The sequence below is a fragment of the Epinephelus fuscoguttatus genome, linkage group LG4, assembly GCF_011397635.1.
Source record: "Epinephelus fuscoguttatus linkage group LG4, E.fuscoguttatus.final_Chr_v1".
Taxonomy (NCBI): Eukaryota; Metazoa; Chordata; class Actinopteri; order Perciformes; family Serranidae; genus Epinephelus; species Epinephelus fuscoguttatus.
Genome location: NC_064755.1, coordinates 5,590,246 through 5,606,891, shown reverse-complemented (window position 1 = coordinate 5,606,891; position 16,646 = coordinate 5,590,246). Strand labels below are relative to the sequence as shown.

At 40.1% G+C, this 16,646-nt stretch overlaps 1 protein-coding gene across 4 annotated transcripts in view; it reads right to left on the bottom strand.

The window, feature by feature from the left end:
- Window positions 1-16,646, bottom strand: part of ppfibp2b (PPFIA binding protein 2b) — a 144,325-nt gene that overhangs the window by 83,611 nt on the left and 44,068 nt on the right. For all 4 annotated transcript variants that reach the window (XM_049574417.1, XM_049574409.1, XM_049574410.1 and 1 more), the window contains exon 3: window positions 11,760-11,968. In XM_049574417.1, the coding sequence (XP_049430374.1) occupies window positions 11,760-11,968 (209 nt within the window). The remainder of the gene's footprint in view (window positions 1-11,759; window positions 11,969-16,646) is intronic.

The window sequence follows — 16,646 nt, the reverse complement described above, 5'->3', positions numbered from 1 at the left end:
TTAAAAAGGAAGAAAAAGAAGCAAGTATTTGAACTCTGTGGTCTGACACAAAAACATCTACTAAATCTAAGTTCTCTGAGCAGAAACCAGAAGAAAGTACAAAGTCAAGGATATGACCTTTAGAATGTGCTTCTTTAACAATTATTACATTTATTCTATTAAACAGCTACAGTACTTCCTCTCGCACAGGGTTCGCAGATTTCTACAATCAGGCTTTCACCTGACCATCTGCATCATCAATTTCCCATCTCCAAAATGTTAGTAAGCATGGGTCAAATTTTCTCCCATCAAGTTGGCTTTTAAAGATCACATCTTTTGCGTGGGAAATGGCACACGCCACTTTCAGGCCTCATCCTGCAATGTTTATAATGAGACCGCAGATCACTAATTTTAATAATTGTTACAAAGTGATCTTGTGTTCAGAAGGCCACTTTTTTGTGTGTGTTGTATTCAGAATTGAGGGCAGATGAGTGAATATCCCAATGAAGTGATGTACATTGTAAATGTAAGCCCCCCTACCACCACCATCATGGCCTTTTGGGGCAGGAGGGCATGTTCTTACAAGTGACTGAGAATGTAGAAATGGGAGACAGCCAACAGGGGGAGCACTGGGCAGTTCTAAGAGTTGGAGATGGCAAGATGGAGCTGTTGCTACTGTTTTACTGTTGTACTTATGTTGCTGGAGGCAATACAGTACGATACGTTTTTGGATAGTAGTTTTGTGCACAACCAGTTTGGATGGATGCCATCATCATCAGTTTAAAAGACAACATGTACGATGCAAGCTGATGAGAGCGAGGTGTGCAGTGATGATCGCCTGCTGAACCGCCTACTACTGGGGGCCACAGGAGGGGACAGGACCAGACACATAGGTGTAAATGACAGATCTCTTGAGTGTGCGGCACAGGTGTACAAAGTCAGTTTTTTAAAGTTCATACTGCTGTTTACAGGTATCATTTGAGCCAATAGACTTTACAAAAATAGTGGACGTAACCACTGTAACATGGCCTATGGGTTGATGGACTCAAGGGCTGGATTAGACATATGACCACTTTGACTGGGGTGATGCCTGGCAGACAGCCTCTCACTTAAGGCCCCAGCCTTAATTATGTCCAACTTTAAGCACTAAAATAAGGTATATAGGTGAGTTTTATAAAAATCCCCTCGCCCTACAGATAACATGAAAAAAAAAATGCCTTTGTACCAGGCTATTACTGTATAATGTTTTTATGCATATAATCATATTAACTGAGTCCCATATGAACATGTTCTAAAGTTATTTCCTCCATTTTGTGCTCTCTGTTCTAGAAAATCTCATTTGAATGTTCGGCAACTATAGTTGCTGGTGGGCACATACCTTGTATCTACCCCTCTAATAGTGAAAAGTGAATTAGAGCACAAAAAACAACATGTAATTCAGCTGTCTTTATTGAGAAAGACTTTTATTATTTAAAACAAGTGTGAGAACAATTTAATTCATGATTTTTGTCATCAAAAAACTTGGAAACGCCAAAATTCAAATTAAGATCCCCTGATTCGCACAAACTAAAATACACTCGCTATAGCCGGGTTTTGGTTGATTCAAAAAAAATGTTGATTCGCAAAACGGGGGATGGAAACAGTTACGTTCAAATTAAGTCTGACGTAGCGCACTTTCACCCCAACTGCTTCCGGTGTTTCCGGTTCACCCACAAGGCAAAAACATTGCAGAAAACAACAACACAAGACTTGTGGATGGAGGACAAAATAAGAACATTTCTAGCCTTAATAAGGCGGTAATGCATTTACAAGCTGGTTGCCAACCACCAGAAAACGTAGAAGGAGAAGAATGCGAGACTTGTTTTGTTTTCGGTTCTGCGGAAAACTTGTGTAAGTTCGTAGTTTTCACCAAAGTCCGTACATTTAATGGAAACACGCAGGATTCGTATTTCTTTTAATGCGCATTTCCCAATGATTCGAATCACTTTTGGATGGAAACATAGCTACTCAGGTTCTTGTCCATCATCAGTGATGGGTAGTTGCATGTCACCATCAGACACAAAGCGGTCTCCTTTGAGCAGCCTAGATAGTAGGCGTTTGGATCACAGGTCACATCATCATCATCAGAAAAATCGCTGTCACAGTCTGTTTCGCGGGCATTATTCTCAGACTCTGGCACAACTGAAATGCTTGTGATTTTTGCAGAGGGATCATCTGCATCAAGGATGTCCAAAACCTCTGCCAAAGTATACCTCTCTAATCCTCCTGGTTTATCTCTGTGGAAAACACAAAAGAGTTTGCTCCCATGGTCACTGGAGGCCACCATTTTGTGAAATTAACGCAATTTGAAATGGATATTTTTTACCAAACAATTCCAACTCTGGGCGGCACGGTGGTGTGGTGGTTAGCACTCTCGCCTCACAGCAAGAGGGTTGCCGGTTCGATCCTGGGTGTGGGAGCCCCTCTGCGCGGAGTTTGCATGTTCTCCCCGTGTCAGCGTGGGTTCTCTCCGGGCACTCCGGCTTCCTCCCACAGTCCAAAGACATGCAGATTGGGGACTAGGTTAATTGGTAACTCTAAATTGTCCGTAGGTGTGAATGTGAGCGTGAATGGTTGTCTGTCTCTATGTGTCAGCCCTGCGATAGTCTGGCGACCTGTCCAGGGTGTACCCTGCCTCTCGCCCGATGTCAGCTGGGATAGGCTCCAGCCCCCCCGCGACCCTCAAGAGGATGAAGCGGTTAGAAGATGGATGAATGAATGAATGAATTCCTACTCTATATCCCTGTTCATGTACAATAGTGTTAGTCCTAATCTACCACACAGTCTGGACTGTTAGTCAGTGCTAACATTGGCAGCGCTAATAGCTAGCTAGTTAGTTAGCTAGCGCTAGCTACCAAACACTAGTAATGTTGGTTACCAAATGTTGAAGTTAACACTATCAAAAACTGTATTGTTACCAAATATTAGCCCTTTGTAATGTTGGTAATGTTAGCTAACATTATTATCTACTGACAAGGTATGTGCCCACCGGCAACAATAGTTGCCACTTGGACAAATGATTGCATATAGAAAAAACTATACATCCAATGTAATATTTCTGTTGTTTGGATGATTCTAGAGACTATCATGATTAAGTAGATGTATATATGTCAACAAAAAAAAAATTATTATAATATGAAAATCACCTTTACTTGTGGGGGTTTGTGGTCGCCATGCCCTCAGTAAGATGGGTCAGGAACTCAACAACACCATGTGACAGGAAGTATGTGGAAACTTAATTTTTTTTCTTAATATGATTTTCTAAGGTGTCGACTCACATATCATTGATATATAAAACATGTATAGTATTTAGAAATGTATTTTTAAGTGGAAAATGACAAGCATACACTTTGGCAACTATTGTTGCCGATGGGCTTAAATGGGTTAAGGTGGGGCTCTTTGGATGAAAATAACTATTGAAATCAGTCTTAAGTGGTCATTTGAGGAACTGCAGTTTTTGGCATTTTCGTGTTGACTTCATTTTTCAGCCCCAGAGGTTAGCCCTTGGTTAATTTCTAAAAATCTCAGTGGCTCTCTTGGCTGTCACAGACAGTGGCACCTCGCAAACAACTACATATTATATTGATACTCTACTGATAGAGTCACTTAAAACCAAGGTGGTGAGCTGACATCTTTGTGGACTCCTTAACCAAGATCCAATATGGGCCAATTCAGGTACAGTTAGAAATCGAATTAAAATCGATTAAAAGCTTAAAATCTAGAGACATCAAGGAGAGAATAAAAAGCCACACCGCATTGCCCATGAAATGTTTTACAATATATATATATATATATATATATATATATATATAACATTTTTTTTTTACATATTTTATCCAATATTGAATCTTCTTGTCGAATTTTATCCTTTTAAATCACATATTGAATCTTAAAAGCTACACTAATAAACACTTGAATAAAAATGATTCAAATGATAAAAAACATGTGGAGTCAGTCACAGTGATGTACCTACAAAGAAATATCACACAACTCTGCAGTTCCCCTAAAGTCTACAGAACGTTTTAGTGTCTTTCAGCATAATGTTTTGGTGTTAGGGTCAGCAACTTAACTTGTTCTCATCAGCCTTGACACAGCAGGCAACCGTTTATGCCAAAAAGCTCTGGTAAACTGACTGTAAAATACCTGCCCACCCACCTCAAACAGTAGTCAAAGTTAGTCAGTACATTTACATGCACGGTTACGTAGAGCTACAGTTATAGCTCAACTAGGCCATTTAATAAGACTACTGTTTTTGTCCCAGTATACAAGCACATAAGGGCAATCGATTTAATGACTTAAGTATGTCCGACTCTGCTACGATAGGTGGCAATATGCCCCTTTCAGCTCGTTAGTGTTGGACCTTTTTCCGGTTGATCTATTATATCACAGACCAAATAATCAGTCATTGTTCAGCTATTCCATCACCTTTTTGAACAGGTCGCCAGACCATGTTTTGTTCCCATCCATTTATCTTAAAATATTTAACTCTTTCAGCTGACACAACATGAACTGGTCTCCTCTTCCGTCCAAAAATACACAGCTCTGGATGTGGACTGCGCCATGTTGTTACCGGCTGCTCATTCTTCTCTTATGAGAAGGTATCTGGTATCTGTATAAAGATGCTAAACACTCCTGTTTTTTCCTGTCTTAAACAGGCAAACACACACATTCTCTGCCTAGGTTTAGGAAAACTTAAAATGGTCAACTCTGTAAGGACCACAGGAACATCATCTGAGGACATGTAGCTGTCTCTGGGTCAGTGGTAACAAGCAGCAGTCACAGGGTATCACAACTTCCTGCCAATAATACACTTAGGATGCTTCCTGTGTTTACATGTGTGTATCTGTGAGTGTGCATATGTGTTTGACTATGGAATATCCCCTGGACAGAAGCCCACAGGGTGCAGACTAATTGCAGAGCATGAGTGTCTTTGATGTTGTTCCTGTAGGTCAGCAGGGACAAGCAGGAAGAGGGAGAAGGTGGACAGGATGAAGACAAGAGGGTGTAGCCAACCTTACATATGAGCTGCATTGATGATCTGTCAGGCTGTTTTTAATCTGCTATTGAAATTCACGGGCCACATAAACAATTTCCACTGAAGAAACAGTCCCTTTGGAAACTGTTGACAGAGGGTGGTGAATTATCATAGTAACAGGGACATTGTTTCTGGAAACAAATGTTGCTCCATTTCAAGGCTGTGAACCCTAACCTCTACAGTTCTATTAACTGTACTCAGATCTTTCCTCAACATTAACCACGTGTTTATGTTGCCTAAACCTAACCATAGTGTATTTTCCATAGCCACAAATGTTCCCTAAGCTTAACCATACTTTTAAAATTGTATACTGTGACTCAAAATTTAAAGCTGGTTGGGGAGCCCTGGTGGCCTAGGTTTTTTGATCCACAAACCACAAGATCCCCAGTTAGTCAGGCTGAGAACATTTCTTGCCTGACACTCCCCATCTCTCAGCTGTCAACTCTCTAACAAAAGCATAAAATGACTTTAAAAAAAAAAAAGTCAGTCGCAAATTTGAGGACTTGATTGACTAACGATAAAAGATTCGACTTTTCTTCGACTTGGTATTCATGACTTCAGAGAGATGACTCAAAGGGACTTGACTTTTATGTATTAAATATTTGCATTTTTTCTTGTGTTTTGTTTTGTAACATAACATCACACAATGTGAAAGGTCAGCTAGAAGGCTATCTTTTGACCAGATCATCAGAATTTTATACAACTCGACTTGCAACTTGCTTGAGGTTGAGACTGGAGACTTGCTTATAACTTTTTGACTGACAATCATTAGCTGATGATCCAGTTTTCTCTTTACCCTCTGGGTACTTCCGAAAGCATATTCTGAGAAGTGCTCACAACCGGAGCACCATCAGAGCTTTTCCATGGGCACTTCTGGCCACCCTGAGTCAAACATGTTGTGCAGATTTGCGTTTCTATTGTCAGTTTCAACACGCCCAAGATAAACGATCTCTGGAGTCAGGCCAAAAGTGCGCCCAGCTGCCTCCAAGCGAGTAGTGGTGATGTCTCAGCAACAGCAGCCAACCCCTGATGACCCCCTTTCTCCCCCTGAAACAAGCACATGTGTTGCAAGAATAAACTCACCTCTGTCTGCAGGAGACCAGAGAGAAAGATGTTTTTCAAAGTTTCTGTGTGTTCAGCACTTAGTACTTTTGTAGTCCAAACTGAATCTCTGTGGTTTGGAGTTTAGTTTATCTCCTGCATCCCTATTTGTCTTTCAGCTATAAGCTTTATTCTATCGTTTTATGTGTGCTTTGAGCTATATGCAGTGTGTTAAGTTATTGATGATAAAAACCCAACATTTACTTGTTTTGCTGTTTAGCAATAAAAGCTTTTAAATGACAAAATAACACGGAACTCTTATTGTGAAGAATCTATAGGATATACATGTGTTTATCACCAAATTAGCAAAACTTAGAGGCTATTTGTCAATAAAAACAAGTCTACTAACACCATAAAAATTAAGAGTAAAATCAGAGACAGCCACAGTGAGATATTGGATGAAGAGCTGCAGACAACAGGCTCTTACTGCTCCTCTGCAAACAGCTCACCTCTAACAACTTCTTTTACCTGCTCTGCTGCGTGATGAAAAAACATCTTTAGCCATGGATCAGCCCGCTGCTTTTAAATGTCATCACTCAAGACAAACCATCATCAATTTAAGACACACCTTCAAGCGGGAAGCCCTGTTTTGATGGAGACACAAATCCCTGCCATGCTTAGCTGACACCCTGAGTCAAACAAAGTCAGGCCAAGCCAGCGCATGTGTATGGAAAAATGGTACCTGTTTACCATAAACTGTGGTGAACAAGTGCCAAAGAATCAAGTGTGCAGCAGGAAACACAACCAGGTCTGTATGTGCAGGGACATAAAGTCAGGGTGAATATTAATTCTAAACCGATCTGCCCCTTTAATAACATCCAGATATTTTTTATGGTTCATATTTGTAAAAGTCAAAACCAATGAGTTTTTATTACAGATTATTAAAGACACAGCATGAATCCCTTTAGGAGATGACACTGATGTCTTGCTAGTATAATTACAGAAGTTTCACTTAAGTTGAAATATTGCCTCAAGGAAATCAACACTGAAGATGGCTAATGACCTCTAGATGCTTTTTCAGCTGATTCAAAACACATAACCTTTTTCTCCATGAAATGTCCTCAGTCCATTCCATCAACCCAACCTCTCTCCTCTATACAGTATAATAAAGTCAATTAATAGACTAGTAAAGACAACACCATCCCGTTACACTGCATGTCACAACAGCACAAGAAATCTGAACATAGTGAGAAAAACTGGGACAGAAGGGAGGAGTGAATAAGAGAGGGGGAGAAAAGAGGGAGAGGGAGCTGGAGAAATCAAAGTAAGAAACAAAGAAAGAAAGAAAAAGAGGGAGGGTTGGCCGGTGACTGTGTGCAACATGTGAGACATCTGCTGTTGAAACAATATAGAGGCTCGAAAAGCTGCTGAACTGGATCCAAGATCCGCTTTGCCTTTTCAAGTCTCAACCGTCTCAGTCAGTGTTGTGAGCAGAAAACAGCAGCCTCTGCAGGACAACACTCAGCAACAGCAACAAACAATCCCACACAACTGAATGTAACAGGAGTATGTCAGTGAATTCAGCAGAAAACACTAAAGAAATTCAAAACAGTATGTTTGTCACTTGCAAAAATAGAAAACAGACCTTCCGACTACATATTACACAGCAAAAATAGTACATCAAATTCAGTCACAGGGTTTCAAATGGCTAAAAAGCCAAAAACATCAGAATTCTTTCACCATACTTGAGAAGTGTGACCTTACCTTAACAATCCTGAGCGACACAGTCCTCTCACCAGAGTCTAGAGCGCCTGCCTACTACACTCAGTAACTCATTTACAAACAGACTCACGTCAGAAAGTAGAGGGAGGGTGTCCAAACATCCAGAGTAGCAGTGAGGGGGGGAGAGTGGCAGTATGCAGTGAAAACGAACAGCGTGAAAAAAAAGGTAAGATAGTGAGGGATGTTGTAAACAGAGAAGTTAGAGCGGCTGAGAGGCCACGCAGGACAGACAGAGGGTGTGAGGGAGGCAACTCAGCGCAGGAAGTTGATAATAGTCAAGTTGTAATTGTGTCTCAGAGGAAAACTTAATGGAACCCGTCCCAACCTCTCCTCTTGTTTCCTTCCCTCGTTCCCTCTCTGTGAAAACACTGCAGCTGTAGCTACAAACAGCACAATGACACATTAATGATGAGGATGGCAATGATATTGTGGTGACTACTGAAAAGCTGCAACCTTCAAGACTGAAAAATAAAGCCAACATGAAAGTGCCAAAAACTGCAGTTCCTCAAACGACCACTTGAAGCTGGCTCCAAAAGCGAGTCAATCCTAATATACCCCGATGTTAAAATGCCCAATTTCACAGCAGAAATAAACATGTTTACAGCCTTAGATTTACAGTTACCAGTGTTAATTGTGACAATTTTAGATTTAGTCTTAGTCTTGAGATAAAAATGCTATAATCACATTTAAATCATTTTTATCCTTCATAGTTTTAGTGTAGTTTTATTTAACAAAAATTCACACTTTTAGCCATTATGTTTTCTATGTTCGTGTTTTTCGGTCTTTAAACTAATCCAGTTAGGCTAATTCATGTGTTAGAAATTAAAATCAAGGTAACACATATAAAAATTTTATCCAGACAATTTTTTCCCACATTTACAAATAATTCATACTTACAAACACTTACACTTACAAACTGTCATTCCTCATTCCTCATTCAGGTTTAAGGGGGGACTGATCATCATTTGAAAAGCTCTATGACTACTGGTGCAGACTATTTACTGGAGTTTGCCAGCCTGTCACTCATGCAGCATTTGAAGATAACTACGAACATGGCCGTTCTCGGCTTTCAGAGTCCGATAGTCCACCACAAACATTTTCGTCTCTTCTCGTCTCGTCAATGAAACTGAAACATGGATTTTGTCTAAGTTTTTATTGTCAAGATCTAATTTTAGCTTGTCATCTTCTCATTTTTATCAAAGAAAAAAGTTTGTTGAAAAATACTCATCATAGTTTTCGTCAACAAAATTAACACTGAAATTTATGCATAATTAAGGGTTTGGCCACTTTGAGTGACAGGTGGGTGCAGACTGTGACAAGTTGGTACCACACTGACAATGTTGGTAGTGTAACCCAAGATTCACAGAGTACAGCCATAGTCTTAGCTGTTGCTATTTCAGTATGTTTTTAGTTCATCAAAGTTATCTGTAACATTTTAGTCGACTCAAAATGTCTTGTTCAGCATTTAGTTACACTAAAAAACCTCAAAGGAGTCAGATATTCAGTATCTATGCTAAGTACATTTTGTTTTAATGGTTTAAGCCCGTTTTTCCTAGTGAAAATTAGCGTTAGCATTAGTATTATCACAGCTCAGCTGTAATTATCAGCTGTAAATGCGTTGTGCTAACTAAGCAAGCAGCTAGTGTTAGGGTTAGCTCTGACTTTCTCTTCCAAATATGGTCACTTCTGGCTCCAAAAGAAAAACAAAAAAACCCCAAGATATCAATGGCCATAATGCCAAACTCAAGGCTTAGTGGATAGAGCAGGCACCCCATGCACAAGGCTGTTGCCGCAGCGGCATGGGTTCGACTCCAGCCTTTGGCCCTTTGCTGCATGTCATTCCCTCACTCTCTCTCCCTTTCACACTTGACTTTCCTTAAAGGCAAAACTGCCCAAAAAAAATATCTAACAAAAAAAAAAAAAAAAAAAAGTTGGCATGTTGGCCAATTCCAGTATTTAATTTTAAAGCCAATATCAGCTGATACGGATCATGTGCCGATATTATCATACTAAATGAATAAAGAAAGAAAGAAAGAAAGAAAGAAAGAAAGAGGATGGCTGGTGTAAGACTGGGACAGAGACCAAATGAGCTCTGAGTTCATCCTCACAGAGACGTGCCAACCTCCTGCAGCAGAGAATAACTGTTCTGTAGCACAGCAGCTAAATTCCTCTCCCCTGCCTTTGACCTCTCAGCTGACCCCGTCTGACTCTGCTCTGACTGTGCCAGTACTGACTGATCTGTTTGATTGAATGTCTACAGTGATACAAGCGACATCATTTAAATAAACTAATTCACACCAAAAAAGCATTTAAGAAGCATTAGGCTGAATGCTGTGACCATAGAAAGTCACCTCAGAGGAACAGAAAAATATAGTTATGAATGCAGAAATTGTTTGTGATCCTGAACCAGCCTCCTGCTCTAACCACTGCTGAATGAACAGATGAATACAGTCTCTCTTTCCTAATGTGTTTAATGAATAACTCTGACCTTGAAAGAAGAGAAAAATACATAGAAATGCACTATAAACACAAATACTCCTTGCTGAATGAGGCCTTTCAAACTAACCAGCTGGTTCTTTTGGTTAGCATGCGGCACATCTGACTCCACTTCTCAGAGAACGCCAACTTCCAAAACATCACAATGAATGCACTTATATAACTTGTGCATTACCAGGCGATCCATCCTGTTCTGAGTGCAAGTGAACACAACTTTTATTAGCTGAGACATGTACACTGAGCATACAGTGCAATTTCTAACCCAGCTGTGCAATCTCTAAGGACAGTGAGAGTTTCACTACAAATTTAAAATGAGCAGCTCTATAAACCCTCTGGCCAATGACACAGAAATATAATAAAAGATATAATATAAAAGATTTACAAGCTGAAATATCTTCACTTAGTAGAACTTCAATGTAATAAATCAGTTTTTATAAAAACCTGTAAACTGTTTCATTAAGGCAGACGAGCATTTTCTGTGAAATATCACACTCATTCGCTTTGCATGAAGCTAAAATTAATACCACATAATATTAAATGTTTGCCGAATGAACAAGTGACTATTTATGAGTCATAAGGAATCATAAATCATCTTTTAGAAGGAGTTGATGCTTACCGTAAGCAAATGGCTCTGCTAAATTCAACAATATATCAACAGAGCAATGACCTCTGCCAAAAATTCAGCTCCCGGTGAAAACCTCCTGAACAATGAACTCTGAACGAAATCTAACCTGAAGAAGTTTCAGCTGGTTGCAATCTGCAATGCTCACCACTAGATGGCACTAAATTCCCCTAAATCTCTCACACTGTTTAACACTTGATAAAGAAATCGACACATATTCAAAAGGTAGTATGAAGAAGTAAAATCATCTAATCCTACTCCCTTTTCATACAATATAATTACTTAAGTTATTTACTGCCATATGTTTTAACACAGAGGTGAATGCAAAGAAAATGCAGAATACCTCTAAAATGACGCTGAAACCCATGATGCACTTCAGATATAGCAATTTTTAAATCACCTGTGAAAAACAGATTCTGGCTACTGGGCTCAGTCTACAATCTAGACCGATGCTCATTGTCAGCTGTTCCTTAATGTGTTCTTGCCTAAAATGAACACCAAATAGGGTAAAAAAAAAAAAAAAAAATGCCAAAAAGCCCAAACAATCCACCACACTGTAAAAAAAAACACAGCAGAAACTAAAATCAGATTATTTTTGACTGCTTAAAAAAGAAAAAAACACATGGTGATGTAGCTTGATGCGATACAGATAAATTAAGTGTGACAACATTTTTGAACATTACACTGCAGAAAGCAAGCTTTATCTTAAGACTAAGACGTGTCATATAAAGATGGAAGTTGACTTGAAGCACACAGTGTACTCACAGCACCGCTCTGTAGCCAGTCTGTGAGAATCTGTGCTGTTTCTGGAGGTAATTGTGCTCTAAGGCTTTCTCTTTCGTCCTGGTTGGGTTGAAGCTCCAAGGCAAGTTTGAGGTCCTCAGCTAACTGAACCACCTGCAGAGGACCGGCGCTGACTGGAGAACCCAGGTCATACATGCTGTTAGAAAACTCCACCGCTGCTGCTTTCGATCCTGTAGAGTATGTGGAAGGGAACAGAAGAGCAGAGAGGAGACAATTACTTACCCCAGAACAATTATTAGTAATGCTGTTATTCAAAAACTAAAACATGACTACGATGCAAAACAAATCTGTTAGGTGGATTACCAGCCGCTGCAGGAGAAATGGAGAATGGAGCTTTGGAAACTAGGAGAGCAGAGTTTATTCAGAGCCATACATCCTCCTGAATATTTCCAAAATGTCCATGTGTCACCTGGATCATTTCCCTGGCACCCACACCCCCCCACACACGCACGCACGCACGCACCCACACACACACACACACACACACACACACATCTGGATGCACTCAAGTAATTGTGACGCTGACACGCATTACAGTCCCTCCATATGGAGTCCAAATTTAATAAACAGTATAATGAGAACAACCTTTGCTTGAATATCTTAAAGCAGCCTCTGTACAACAGAGAGAAGTGAGGAACTGAAAGCTATAAATTAAGGAAGTATAGGTCACTTCTAATCTATGGGGTCACCACTGTACACCTTAAACAGTCCAGGGAAATACTACATCACTATTTACCCAGGTACGAACTTATATGATGGACACAGGATACGAAGTACTCTTAAGTCTCAAAAATGCTCACAGGATGAAGTATTAACAGTGACTTACTATACTTAGCATTAACTCACTGCTGCATTTACTGTGCATTGTATTAACAAATAACTTTAGGCTGGTGTAGGAGAAGTATACATGAACCATGTACAATATGACTACAGAAACAAACAAAACATGAACGCATTCATCTCGTCATTCATCCATGTGGTGTAATTGGGCCAGAGCACGCAGAGGAAAGCATTATTCACGCACTGTCAACTCATGTAAATTCAAAATGCATCAGCACCTCCAGCACAGGTAGCCTATAACTCAACTGTAGGAGGACAAGTTATTCATTTGATATTGTTTTTGAGTGTCAGGTTTGGATATCTGCTGTACATTCATGAAACAATACTGTAATGACTTTATTATTTGTTACACAGGGAAGTTAATTCAGATGAAAATCCACTAAAATAAATGTAAAGTTCCCATATCATATCTCATTCTCAGGTTCATAGTAGTATTTTGGGTTTCAATTTGAACATGTTTAAATGCTGTCATGTTCAAAAAACACATTTTTCTCATACTGTCTGCCTGAATACTGTATGTCTGTATTAACCCTCTGTCTGAAACGCTCTGTTTAAGCGCCTGTCTCTTTAAGCCCCCCTCACAAAAAAGCTCACTCTGCTCTCATTGGTAAGTGTTTCCGGGTCTTACACATCTGTGCATCTAAGGTATAATTATCAAACTGTATTTATATAGTGTTTTTATCCAAAAAGCTTTACTCATTCACATACACACATTATTGGCAGCAAGCCACCATGCAAGATGATGGCCTTACCATTGAAATTAATTTGGGGTTCGGTGTCTTGGCCAAGGACACTTCAACATGAGAACAGAAAAAGCCCTCAAACATGAAATGTTTGCTTTCATTTTGCATTCGCTAAAGTAAATAAAACAAATAATATAACGTTAATGGATTTTTTAAACTTTTGATATTGGTATCTGCCTTAAAGACCCAGTATTCATTGGGGTTTACTTAAAGGGTAATTTTGTCATTTTCAAACCTGGACTCTCTTTTGTCATGCTTTTGTGCCTAAGTGAACAACAATATTTAAAATTGGTCCAGTATTTAGAGAAAGGGTTGCAGCCAGCCGCCACGAAAATGCATGTAACCAGATGGGTCACTTGTGCACTGTCACTGGACAGGACGGACCAATGAACACTGGGGGTCTAGCGATTAGCCAATCAGCACCACGCTGATGTCAAGCTGTACGCCGGTGGGTAACTGGTGAGGATGGCAACAATGGCGACTGCTACAGATCCTACAGACCACATTCACGATGCTATCGAGGTATGTCGCCACTACTCGCGTTAACGGAGGACCAAATTAAGGAAGCTGCTAAACTGGATTTAACGGCGATGCAGCTGGACGTGCACGACGACGGAGACATTTTAAACGGGCAATGCTTGCTTGTTTTCAGCACCCCGGAGGCATGGATACTAATGACGTCAGATTCTGGGTGAGTTGTTGATCTCTACTGATTGGTTAGGGAAAAATCAAATTCCCTCCCCCTTGTAAATCGCCTTCAATGGAAGCCATGTCAGACTGAAGGTTCTGGGAGTCTGACACTCAGGCTACTGCAGCACAGAAGATCTATACAATCAGCACAGGTTCAAGGTGGACACCCAAAATTAGTGTCATCAATTCAGTATCTGAACAAATGTCTCCCCTTCTGTTATTGAGTTACGACATTGAATAATGGCCAGAAAAGTGTTTTATTCAGACCATTATGATGTCACGGTGAAGCTGACTTTAGACCTTTTGGATATAAAATGTGTTCACTTCTTTATTTTATCCTATTAGACATTTGTGTGTCCAAGTTTCGTCATAATGACTGTATGAATTCTTGAGTTATATCCAAAAACAAATTTTGTGAGGTCACACTGACCTTGACCTTTGACCTTTGACAACTGAGGCATTCTCGAGATATCAGACTCACAAGGATGAGACGTAAGTACGTACGGATGTATGGACGTACGTGTGTATGGACAGACGGACGATCCCAAAACATAATGTCTCCGGCCATGGCTATTGTCGGTGCAGAAGCATTAAATCACAAGCGAATAGGGTCTAGTTACCCCTCAGAGCCTGCTTAGAATAGGTAATAATAGCAATTATATGATATGTTCTGTTGTAGTAGTGCTGTGTACCTTTAACCCTTTGCATTCTTTTGTCATTACGAACAAACTGCAGCAGTTTTGCTGTTTTTGACTGTCTTTGTCTGTCTGTGCGGTCTGATCTGCAACTATTACAAGTGCACACCACCAATCTCAGAGGCACTGCTTTTCAACTCTTAGCTCATGACAGGTGTCATTTTCCAAATTAAAATTATTTTCACCATGACCCAGAGAGCAGCTCTCTTTTCTGAAGCTCACTGAAGTATGTGTAAGGGATAATGGGGAGAAGTGGGTCTGGGAACTAAGTCTTGTCATCACTGCCCTGCCTGTAAACAGTTGCTGGTGACACTATTTCATTCACCTCAACAATGATACAAACATCAAAGTCATTAACCACTGGAGTGCTTTCACTAGAATTCCCACATGATGCTTAACCAAAAAGGAAAATAGCATGAAACATACACATTCTGTTGATAAGTGTCTCTAATTTCCTTGTTAGTGAATGTCTGATGTTATTGCTAATGGGATTTTTAATGTATTTCTATTTGTGGTCACTGAGAGCCGGAATAGCAAACTCAGAGCACTCGATGAGGTCACCGTGTTTTGGGCCAACAGCAGTAACTAGATGAGCTTCAGATGTTACAGTGGTACCTTTAAACACTCTTTTGTTGACTTCTGTTATATGGGAGAAGGTGGTAGCCTGATTCAACACTTGATGTGGGGGGGGCAGGGAAACTAGCCAACAATGGGATTTTTTGTATATTGGGTAATTATAACTCAGAAAACTTTTTATTTTGAGGAATTCACAGAAACCCAAAGTCCCCTTACTCTTTCTCTATCTCTGTGTCTCTCTGTTCTTCTGTGATTGAAGAGATACTTTGCTCTTCTCAGCCTTTGTTTTCCCACATTAAACATTTACCCCACTGTTAGTTAAACCCTTTTGACCAAGACTGAACTGGCTGCAGTTACACACTGCAAAGCACACACACGTTTCTAACACACACACACACACACACACACACACACACACACACACACACACACACACACACATTCTAACACAAAAATTAGGCAGTGTCACAGGTGAAGTTCACTAGTTTACCACTTATTAACCTGCTGTTATCAGAATGCTTCATATGCATCTTCCCCCGGCAGCATGGAAGATCTATACAATCAGCACAGTTTTAAGGTGGACAGCCAAGAGTAGTGTCACCAATTCACTTTCTGACCAAATGTCTCCCCTTCTGGGAGATAGCCAGGAGTAATGGCCAGAAAAGTGTTTTTGGAGAACATTATGATGTCACAATGAAGTTGACCTTCTTCGACTAGGGATGGGTACCGAAACCCAGTACTAAATTAGCCCCGAGGCTAAATTATCAAAGACCATAGTATTGATAACATTGTCATCCTGCAGCCTCTCATCTGCCCTCTGTGCCAGGGCTGACCTCCTCCACATACTCAAAAATTATTCGAGATGACGGCAGCTACACTCGTTACTGCAAGTGACATTAAACCTTAGCGACTAAGAAGCCAATAATTTATCAATACATGTGTTCAGCAAGCATAAACATGTAAACATGTAGACAGCGATATTCAATATGCTCAGCCAGCAGCTCAGTTTTAAAGTATTTTAAGATAAGTGTCAAACTAAGTTAGTCTACATACAGACAGCTGTCATTTGAGTTTATTAGTAACAATTCACTATCAGCTGAACTAGTGTGCTGTTCTTGCGTAAGACATAAGGTTAGTGACCGTGGATGAAAGACTGTGGACGGAGCATATTGAATATTGCTGTCTACATGTTTACATGTTCAGGCTCGCTGAACACATGTATTGATAAAGTATTGGTTTCTTACTCACTAGGGGTTAATGTCACTTACAGTAATGAGTGTAGCTGCTGAGCAACTCGAGTAATT